At 39.9% G+C, this 10,756-nt stretch overlaps 1 protein-coding gene and 1 pseudogene across 1 annotated transcript; both read right to left on the reverse strand.

The window, feature by feature from the left end:
- Positions 1 to 4,070: 4,070 nt before the first annotated feature.
- On the reverse strand, positions 4,071 to 7,178 carry LOC121267071 (annotated as a pseudogene).
- A 622-nt stretch (positions 7,179 to 7,800) lies between these two features.
- Positions 7,801 to 9,627, reverse strand: LOC121267854 (tyrosine decarboxylase-like). Its single transcript, XM_041171944.1, has one exon. The coding sequence runs from the start codon at positions 9,451 to 9,453 to the stop codon at positions 7,801 to 7,803; it is 1,653 nt and encodes a 550-aa protein (XP_041027878.1). The 5' UTR covers positions 9,454 to 9,627.
- Between the last annotated feature and the right edge of the window lie 1,129 nt (positions 9,628 to 10,756).

A 10,756-nucleotide genomic window follows, 5' to 3' on the forward strand; every position in this document is an offset into this window, starting at 1 on the left:
ATGCTTAATTTCTTGACCAATTATTTGATACCACATAAAACATGTTAAAAGAATAATATATAAATAGAACTTTTCTATTTATAATATTAAATCTTATTTCTTTATTTATAAATTTTGCAAATAATCTTTTAGTTTTTGTAAATATATTTATATAGTTTATATATGCATATAACAATGATATATTTATATTAATAATGATTCAAGCAACATAGAAAATATTAGGAATTTAGTCATCTCTATAACTACATATATATATATATATATATATTAGAATATCATATTCTTGTAAATATAAAGTTAAATACCAAACAATGGGGTAGCCAGATCACAACTGCGGAGACTAGAGATCAGTTGGGAGAAAAATACAACTTCATCAATGAGCCATGACCAAATGACGAAAAACCCAAGCTGTAAAGTCACGTTACGTACTTTACTACTAGTCTATAATCATTTTATAATTTTATTTAAAATGAGAGGTATATATATATATATATATATATATATATATATATATATATATATTTATGTATAATTAAAAAAAATAAATGAAGTGGCATAATTATAATAGTTGATTTAAAATGAGTAATAAAATAATTTTAAAAGAGTTGTAAGTGAATCATAATCCATACTTAATTATATTTTTTTCATTCTCATACGGGATTATAATTTATATTAATTTTCACTCTTCTTTTTTCATTTTAAGATTTTATTAAAAAGAAGGATAATTTTATCTAATTTGTAATTATTATTTATATTATTACATTTTAAATGTAGAATATTTTTATAAAAATAACTTATTAAATAATATCAGTTTATGCAAATATTTATTTTAAAATATAATTACAAAATTAATTATAAAATAAATTAAAAAAATAATTTTTACAAGCCCGAGATAATACAAACCTTTAACAAAAAGTAAATCTCATCTAAAAAAAAATATAAACAAATTATTCTTTATTAATAAAAACTACTTTTTTTACAAAATTACTTTAACTAGCATTAGTCAAAAACACAATTATGCCTATGAGGACGGACTGGTACCTCGTGCAAGGTGGTAACGTCGGCGCAAATTAAAGTACGTAGCCTTTGAAGTTTAGGGTTTCAATTCTGCTACAGACAACTGGGGTGGGAAACCGTCGGGGAATCGGATGTGCCACTCAGCCAGAAAAAAATTAAAAAAAAAAGGGGGGAAGAAATCAAATGAAACATTAAAAATAAAATGAGAGAAATTTCGTGGAAGGCATCTTCGTCTTCGTCGTCGCATCCTATATAACTGAGGCCTGAGATAGACCATATCTGCCCCTTCGAAAATGCACGAAACCTCGAAAGGAAAGAACCTAGATAGGTGGTGTTCCGGGTCGCCGAGTTCGATGAAGTTCCTCTAGTCTCCTTGCCAGAATCCCACCAGTACCACGAACGCTATGAACAAAATGTGCAGCACCATCAACACCATGTTCACCACCGAGCTCTCCCTCATACTGAAAGAACCAAAGAAAGGTGAAGTGAGATTGAAAAACTTGGAATGCGAACTAGAAAGTGAGGAATCTGAGTATAGGAATGATTTTTGTGGACTCGGACATGTAGCTCTCCCTCGTACTGAAAGAATCAAAGAAAGGTGAAGTGAGGTTGTTTTGTTCACAGAACATATCCAGTTCAAACCTGCAATGACTTGACTTTCGAGTGGCCTACTAAACAGCTTCCCTTCTTCTCTGCGTTTCGAAGCTCTTCTTAAAACCCATCTTGTTTCTTGTTTGCAATTTGATCCTAGTCCGTCTTTATTTGGAGTCTGAGAGTCCTTCTTCTTTGCCTACCTCTCCCACCAAATTTCGCTTAACTTCATTTCTTCCCGTTTATCTTCTTCTTCCGCTCAGACCTAGTTAGGAAGCCACAGTTCACAAGGTATAGCATACACCCTCAAACCCGGTTCAAAAAAATAGCTTGTAAAACAAGCTCGCAGGTCTATGAGGTGTGTCGTCCAACTTCTAGAAGGAAGGTTTCCCTGTTAAAGCAAGCTGTCACTTCCGGCACTGCAAACCTGCTGCTCGGGGCCACCTCTCTATCGAAGCATTATTCAGTTTCAACCCATCCAGGGCTACGATGGCGATGTCAATTTCCAGCCGCTTTCAGCGTCCATTGCCAATTTATTCTCGGCTGGCGCCTTGCAAGAAATCTTCCAAGAGGCAATGTTTAATTGCTAAAACCCTACCATGTTGCAGAGCCTCTTGGTATAAAAGCCCACCAGTTTGGATTCATGTCCCAACACGCCTGATCTAATTGAAAGTCAGAGGATCTTGCGAAGATGGAGATGAAGAAAATCAGAGGAGAAGAAACGGTGAAGTGGATGGGAGAAGGAGAAGGGGAAAAGCTTCGAGGGAGATCACAAGGGGAACGGGCGAAGGGTCTTCGTGGGATGCATATCCCGAATGAAATGAACCGTTTCATTAAACCACGTAGGATACGGTTACGCTGCGATTCCCCCATCGGTTGCATTCAGCATTTTTATTAGGGTTTTGCATGTCAGCACAGGCACCTTCACTTTCAGTATGAAGTCCCGACTCCCACGTACAAAAATACGGGAATCGTGACATCGGGATGATGACAACACAGTCACGCATCCCAACGAAATGTGCTCAAATGTATGCAACATGCAAAAGTGCACAATAAAAGTCGCAGCGGATAATATAAATAAGTCAACTAAGTACCAGAAATTTAAATACAAATATTCAAAACAAATTATCTTTAAAAAGTTATACAGTCATCCCAAAATATATTACAAAAGGAAAATACATAAATGAGTAATAAGATGAATCTCGACACACGAGGGCAACTCCAGGTTACTCCTCCAACGGAGCCAAAGCCTAAGGCTCATCATCCTCATCTGCATCAAATCTGCGATACCATAAAATGGTACCACAGGTAAGTAATGATCTAAACAACTCTCGAGATTAAAACGCATTAATGCAACCAACAAAAAGATCCCAAAACCTCATTTTTTCCGAAAATGATGATTTTCCAACACACGCCAAAATCCCATTTGACCCAAAATATTTCCTTAAAAACATTTTCCCACCATTTTTTCAAAAAAATGACCCAAATCAATAAACCAACCATTTTTCCAGAAAATGGTGCTCGTAACCATTAAATCATAAACAGACAACAAAATCATTTATCGGACACTGTAGGCGGAACTCTACTACCATCCCTGCTTACCACCATCCCTACCGCGTACACCGTATGCGGGAATCACAGGCGGGACTACACCATCATCCCTGCTTACCACCATCCCTACCGCGTGCACCGGAGGCGAGAATCGCAGGCGGGACTATACCACCATCCCTGCTTACCACCATCCCTACAGTTCTTTTTCACACAAAAGATACTTATCAGAGCACTGTAGGCAGGAATAACAGGCGGGACTATACCACCACCCCTGCTTACCACCATCCCTACCGCGTGCACCGTAGGCGGGAATCACAGGCGGGACTACACCACCATCCCTACCGCGTGCACCATAGGCAGGAATCGTAGGCAGAACTATACCACCATCCCTACAGTCTCTTTTCCTTTTTCTAAAACCAGTCAATCCAATTATTTCAAACATACTCAAATCATTTTGCACATGAAAACTCAGTTTTCAAATAAATACATGAACATGTATGCAATCATGCGAAAACTCAGTTTTCAGTTACAAACATGAACATGCGTGCAAATGCAATGAACAAGATATGACACCAATATCCAACAACCAACAATGTCAACACAATCCAATCACATAAGAGAAAAGCTACTTACAACCGGCCTTGCGCAACCTTATGCAACCGGCACTCCTTTTGATGAGAACTTACCCCAAACAGACTTCACGTGAATTATTCCCACTCAAAGCACCCCACGTCCTCTCGGTGTTAACCAACACCACCACCGTTTGAGGCTAATAAAACTAGAAAACCCAACATTACAACCTTTACATATAACTAGACATAGATAGACTCGACCAAAAAGAGACAGAATTAAAAGCAAACCCCATGCAGATGCAGCCACTTACATAAGTAAATAAACCTCAACCTTTAACCTCAATCAACATTTTCAATCTTCGGCCTTGGTCCTGAACCTGAACCTGAACCAGTTGAGATGCTGACGCCGCCACCATAGCCACCACCAGGCATGCCGCCACCGAGTGGCATATCTCCACCACCACCACCACCCTGATACATCTTAGCAATGACAAGACCGCATATCCCCTCTAGCTCCTTCACCTCGTCCACGAGCTCGTCCACTTCCGCCAACTGGTTCTTCTCCAGCCACTCTAATGCTTCATTCACCGCCTTCTCGATCTTCTCCTTGTCTGTCGGGTCCAACTTGCTCGCTATATTCTCATCCCGCAGCGTGTTCCTCATGTTATACGCGTAGTTCTCCAGCGCGTTCTTTGCGTCCACCTTCTTCTTCACCTCCTCATCCTGTACCTTGTACTTCTCTGCATCTCGCACCAGTTTATCAATCTCGTCTGTGCTTAGCCTTCCCTTCTTGTTTGTGATGGTGATCTTGTTCTTCACACCAACTGTCTTTTCCTCTGCCGTGACATTCAAAATTCCATTCGCGTCTATGTCGAAGGTGACATTGATCTAAGGAACCCCTCTGGGTGCTAGAGGGATGCCCGAGAGCTTGAATTTGCCGAGAAGATTGTTGTCCTTGGTCCGAGCTCACTCTCCTTCATAGACTTGGATCAAAACCCCAGGTTGATTATCTGAATACGTAGAGAAAATCTGTTCTTTCTTCGTCGGAATCGTCGTGTTCCTGGGAATCAGAGTTGTCATAACACCATCAGCAGTTTCGACACCAAGACTAAGTGACGTGACATCGAGCAGCAACAAGTCCTGCACCTTCTCGCTCCCTTCGCCGGTCAGAATCGCAGCCTGAACTGCAGCACTGTAAGCCACAGCTTCATTGGGGTTAATACTCTTACAAAGCTCCTTCCCATTGAAAAAGTCCTGCAACATGTTCTGAATTTTGGGAATCCTCGTGGACCCGCCTACAAGAACCACGTCATGAACTTGGCCCTTGTCAATCTTCGCATCTCGCAGGCATTTCTCCACCGTCTCAATACATTTCAGGAATAAATCCATGTTCATTTCCTCAAACCTCACCCTCGTGATCGTCGTGTAGAAATCAATCCCTTCGTACAGAGAATCGATCTCTATGGTAGTCTGCATCGTCGAAGACAGCGCCCTCTTGGCTATCTCGGACGCATTCTTCAGCCGTCTCAGCGCTCTCGCATTGCCACTGATTTCCTTCTTGTGCTTCCTCCAAAACTCGGCTTCGTGTGGATGCAGGTGCAAGGTTGTGGAGTTGGGTGCACTGCATGGGGCCGCTCACGGCTTTGGCAGTAGCGTGGAGTTGCGCTGTGCAGAGGTGAACGGGTGGAAGTGTTGGGCTTACAGAGGAGTTGACCGATTTTCTTTTTCGCACGTTTCGAATCTTACAATAATGCACGTCAAGTCTGTTTGGTTAAGTTCTCATCAAAAGGAGCGTTGGTTGTATAAGGTTGCGCAAGGTCGGTTGTAAGTAGCTTTTCACATCACATAAACAACTCCATCCTCCAATCCATCCGACCTCCGTACTCTTCGGACTCAGTCCGGCATAACCAACCAGTTCACAGATAAAATGAGTTAGTACAAAAATACATTTAAATCATGAAAGTTATTTGGAAAAATACTTACAGTGCTATATAATAATTTTCGAATGATCACGAAGGTGCAAGAAGCAATGGCACAGCAACGGAATAGTGCAAAATGCATTGTAGCCATGGGTCTCAAAAATCTACTTTTGAACGGAGACAAACCAAGATCTGAAATTAATAGGATAGGGCTTAGGAATGTCGTGAAGCTAATGGTGGTGGTGGGCTGGCTATGGGTGGGTTAGGTTGCTAGGAGGTTAGGAATGAAGTGATGAAGAAATGGTGGCCGGAGGTGACGCGACGGCGGTGCTGGAGCACAAGGAAGGCCACGGCTTCGTGTTGAGCGTGGGGACAAATGGTGGCGCAAGGGAGGCTGAGCTTTGAGGGGGGTGGTCGCCGGAGGGTGGGGAAGGTTGTGGGCTGGGCGGTGAGGTACACGGCGGGGCGCGGCGGTGGCTGGGTGGAGGAGAAGCAACGCACAGGAAGAGAGGGAGAGAGAGCCTTCGCGCGGGAAGAGAAGCAGGGGAGGAAAAAGAAAAGGAGAAAAAGAAAGAAGAAAAAGAGAAAAGAGAAAAGGGAAAAAAGAAAAGAGGAAAGAAAAAAAATGAGAGAAATAAATGAGGTCCAATCCTGGGTCACAAAAATGATCCAACGAAAAAGATTTTAAAACAACAAGTCAATTAAAATAATTTAAACGTAATGATAAAATGAAAATAAAATAATTAAATCCAACAATAAACTAATTTAAAATAAAAATTAATTTAAACAATGAACAATAATTAATATTATGGAAATATATCAAATTAGTTTTCACATTTTAAAGATCATAAAAATAAACCATTTAAAAATCCGATAATTTTAAAACAAGAGAATAAATTTTTGAATTAATAAAAGTAATCCTTCAATAAAAATATACTAAAATACGAGGTGTTACAATTCAGTCTATGCTTACTGTTTACTTCCTTTAATTTTAATATAAAATAAATAAATAAATAATATTTTTAGTTTTAAAATGTTTAAATTTTAAAACTATATTTTTAAAAAAATGATTAAATTTAAAATACATATGACGACGGATAAACTCCAAATAGTTCTATATTCACGTTTTCTCAAATCAAAACAAGTAAAATTTCGGAAGTGCACAATGCATGTCCACTGAAAAAGACTTCATAATTAATGATAATCATATTATATATAGCTAGAGATACGTACGTTGTACACAGAGATGGCACATCTAGGGCAGATACGCACGGGATCATTAGGCCTGAATTTCAAACTCAGGAACTCTTTCTCCCGTCCAGGCCTTCTTTCTCATTTCTGGTCGCCGGTATTCCCATCATGTCCTAGCTAGATCTCTCTCATTTCCGGTGGATCTCCAAATTTTCTACCCTCCATCAAGTTTTGAATCTCCAGCTCCTCCCTCCCAGGATGGGACCGCCCATATCTGTGGTATTTTTGCCTTTTTTACTGATTTTCTCGCCCCAATTCTAAAACCCGGCAGCACCATCTCTGTCGCCTTACATAGACATCATGCACGTCTTGCCACAAGTTTTCTATTTCTCATGATTTTCCCACATGGTTTGCTTCAGCTTTTTAACTGATCAGTAATGTCTCCCCGTTTTGCTACAAGTTAATTTTCTGACGCACTAGTTATTCATTTACAACCCAAACTATGCGGAGTTGTTTGTGTTGTACGAGAAACGATCGGCTAAGAAAAATGACAATTTCTCATCGAAATGAATTCATTCTTAACATAAATAGTCATTTTTATTACAAATAATCAATTTTTGCCGCTCGGCTCAAGCTGCAAATACAAAGGGGGTGAAGCTGAAAGCTCACCAAATTAAGGCGTTGAAAGCGACATTCAAATTAACAAACAAACTCCACCTATTTAAAATAGCCAAGTAAAAATCAATACAATCTGAAGTGGGGTTAATTACCAATTAGGACCCAAAGGTACTTAATTAATAACACCAACACAAAATGGAAAATAATATATAGATATATAACCGGCAGCTTCAAACTCTAGTAGATTTATTTTTAACTGATCCATAGATTTGCTTAATCTCTCGCTTCAAACAATATCACGCTGATCTCCCAAATTAATTCATGCAGCAAAAACATATTTTTCAGTAGTTTTCGCTTATAAGTATGGCATTTGCGTGCTCCTGCACCACTTTCCAAGCCGTGATAACGTGCTTTTCTTCCACTAGAGTTGCTCCAACTGCAAACCTTATCACGAACACACCGCCAACCATGGAATGAGTCATGAAAACACGGCCTGACTTGTTAATGGACTCCAATAACTTCCGGTTGACCTCATTTGTAGTTGCTTCTTTCATGTAGTTATGATCATCATGATCATCACGCTTTCCATTTGTATGACCGTTAAAGTGCCCATTTGCATGACCGTTTACGTGGCCATTTGTATGACCATTTGTAGTAGTACCATTTGCGTATGATGCGCCCTTACCCATTCCTGGGGACAAAACCCTAAAGCAAACCACAGCAAAGCTTCTAGGGACAACAATTTCAAACCTCTTGTCCGATGTGATAAACCGTTCAAAAAGCTTGGCCATGTTAACATGACTTCTCAGAAAGTCCCTAAGCTTAGCCACGCCATAGCTTCGAAGCACGAACCATAATTTCAAAGATCGGAATCTTCGGCTTAGGGTTAGCTGCCAGTCTTTGTAGTCCACTACTTGCCTTGAATCGGTTGCCTTATTCTTCAAGTACTCAGGATTTGTTGAGAGTGATTTTATCAAGGCGCTCGGGTCCTTGACCCAAAGGCAGCAGCAATCTAAAGTGGTTAGGAACCATTTATGTGCATTGAGGCTAAAAGAGTTTGCACCCTCAACACCATCAATGACATGTCGGAACTCAGGACAAATGCAGACGCTTCCAGCATAAGCAGCGTCGACATGGACCCACAAGCCATAATCTTTGGCAACATCGCATAACGACCCTAGTGGATCAATTGCAGTTGTCGAAGTTGTCCCCACAGTGGCACACAAGAATAAAGGGATTAGGCCTGCATCAATATCTTTGCAAATGGCTGATCGTAGGGAGTCTGGGGACAACGAAAATGCCGTGCGCTTGGTGGTTTTGATGGCTCTGAAATTACTTGGGTTGATTCCGGCTATCCGTGCCGCCTTTTGAAGTGAACAATGCGTTTGGTCAGATCCATAGACCACCAACTTTTCCATATTCTGACTCCCAATGCGGCGCAACATTTGATCCCTAGCAGCGACGAGTGTGCACAAAATGGCCTCACAAGTAGTCCCTTGTAGCACGCCCCCACCATTGCCCGAGAAAAGGAAAGACTTGGGCAGCTGAAGCATCTCTCCGAGCCAATCCATGACTATTGACTCTAGCTCAGTCGCAGCTGGTGATGAAATCCAGTTGAAGCCAACCACATTGAATCCAGTGGATAGCATCTCGCCAAGAAACCCTGCTATGCTTCCGCTGGATGGGAAGTAAGCAAAATAGCTAGGGCTTTGCCAATGAGTTACACCAGGAAGTATATGGTCCTGCACGTCTTGGAGAATGGTTTCAATGGATTCAGGATTATATGGGGTAGATTCTGGCAAGCGTTTTCGGAGATAACCTGGTTCGACTTGGCTAAGGACAGGATATTTCTCGATATTCAAGTAATAATCAGCTAGAAAATCTATGATCATGTGGCCTTGACGCCTGAACTCCTCAGGGTCTAGTGGATTATTTGTGTTATAGGAAGACGAGTGTTTCATCATGAGTTCATGGTTGAAATTGAAGGCATCCATCTTTGGTACGTAGAGGGAAAAAAAGTACTGGTTTTTGGCTTCGCAGGTCTCAAACTGAGTAATTAAGGAGAAAGTGGCAGAAAAAAAACAACAAAACAAGCTTAATGGAAGTCTTTGCTAGTTTAAGATACAGTAGACGATGGGCATGAAGAGTTTATATAAAGTTCGATAGGAAACGGCCTGTCCATTATACGTTCTTCCACGTGAAAGATATGCTTGGAAATCTTCTGCATGAGATCCCATCATGATAACGTGAAATAATCTTGTGGAGCAAATGAAATATTGGCTGGCGTTAATCTTCCCTTCTTCTTCATCTATTTTTCGGCCCTACGAATTAAGACACCTACCGTTATCGTCCAATTAAAAACACTTGCCCTACCTCCTAGCCTGGCTAGAAGATGGTATACTGCAGGATATACCATATTTAACTGTACTCGCTATATATAGCTAGCCTATATATATATATATATATATATACACACACACATATATCGTGTGTGTGTGTGTGAGCGAGCGAGAGAGAGAGAGAGAGATTATGACAAATGGAAGAATGCATAACCTGATGAGAGAACATCTACTAATTATGGGTTTCTCATGATTTGTATTTTGCAGTCTTTGTATTATAAAAAGTATAAAAAAAAAAAAAAAAAAAAAAAAAAAAAAAAAAAAAAAACTTCTTCATTCTTACTGAGACTCACTTGTTTTTATGCGAAATCTATCTATTAACGTAAATTGCTCATATATTTAATTAATAGGAACGAATTCATGGTGTGAATTGGATAAATGCAGTCATTATGAAACGAGTCTGCAAAATTATCTGCAAGATGCCAAAAAAAGGCATCAATGTCAATGCAGTATTATTCGATAGTCAAAAAAATCTGAAATCATGAGTACTGATCATCACGTGCTGGTGATCAACACTAATATTCGCATTAAGCAAGAGGGTTCTGTCAATTAATTATTCGCATGCATGCAGGTGCAAGGTGGAAGAAGAAGATCAGCAAGCAACAACATTCTTCGAAAAGCGCCCCCATTTGCTAGCTTTCTCCTATTGGGGTTTGATCTGTAGCTGATCTCTTTTCCGTCCATGAAAAATCTTTTATTTTTTAATTTATTTTCTTGCATGCCCTGATCGATCTTCTTTTCACGGATCTCTTTCTGGATTCCTGTTGGTTCGTTGCAACTTTTACTTTCAACCCACCTTGTTATATACTAATAAACTAGTTAATTAGTTACCATGAGTTTTGTTTCGTTTAGTTGATTAGTACTAAATAAATAAATCAGTGGTGTTTGGTTTGAAAGA

Source organism: Juglans microcarpa x Juglans regia, chromosome 5S (genome assembly GCF_004785595.1).
Source record: "Juglans microcarpa x Juglans regia isolate MS1-56 chromosome 5S, Jm3101_v1.0, whole genome shotgun sequence".
In the NCBI taxonomy this organism is placed as follows: domain Eukaryota; kingdom Viridiplantae; phylum Streptophyta; class Magnoliopsida; order Fagales; family Juglandaceae; genus Juglans; species Juglans microcarpa x Juglans regia.

What these genes read in the sequence shown, in the direction of transcription:
- LOC121267854 (XM_041171944.1), bottom strand. Translation starts at nt 9,453, where the DNA reads ATGGATGCCTTCAATTTCAACCATGAACTCATGATGAAACACTCGTCT.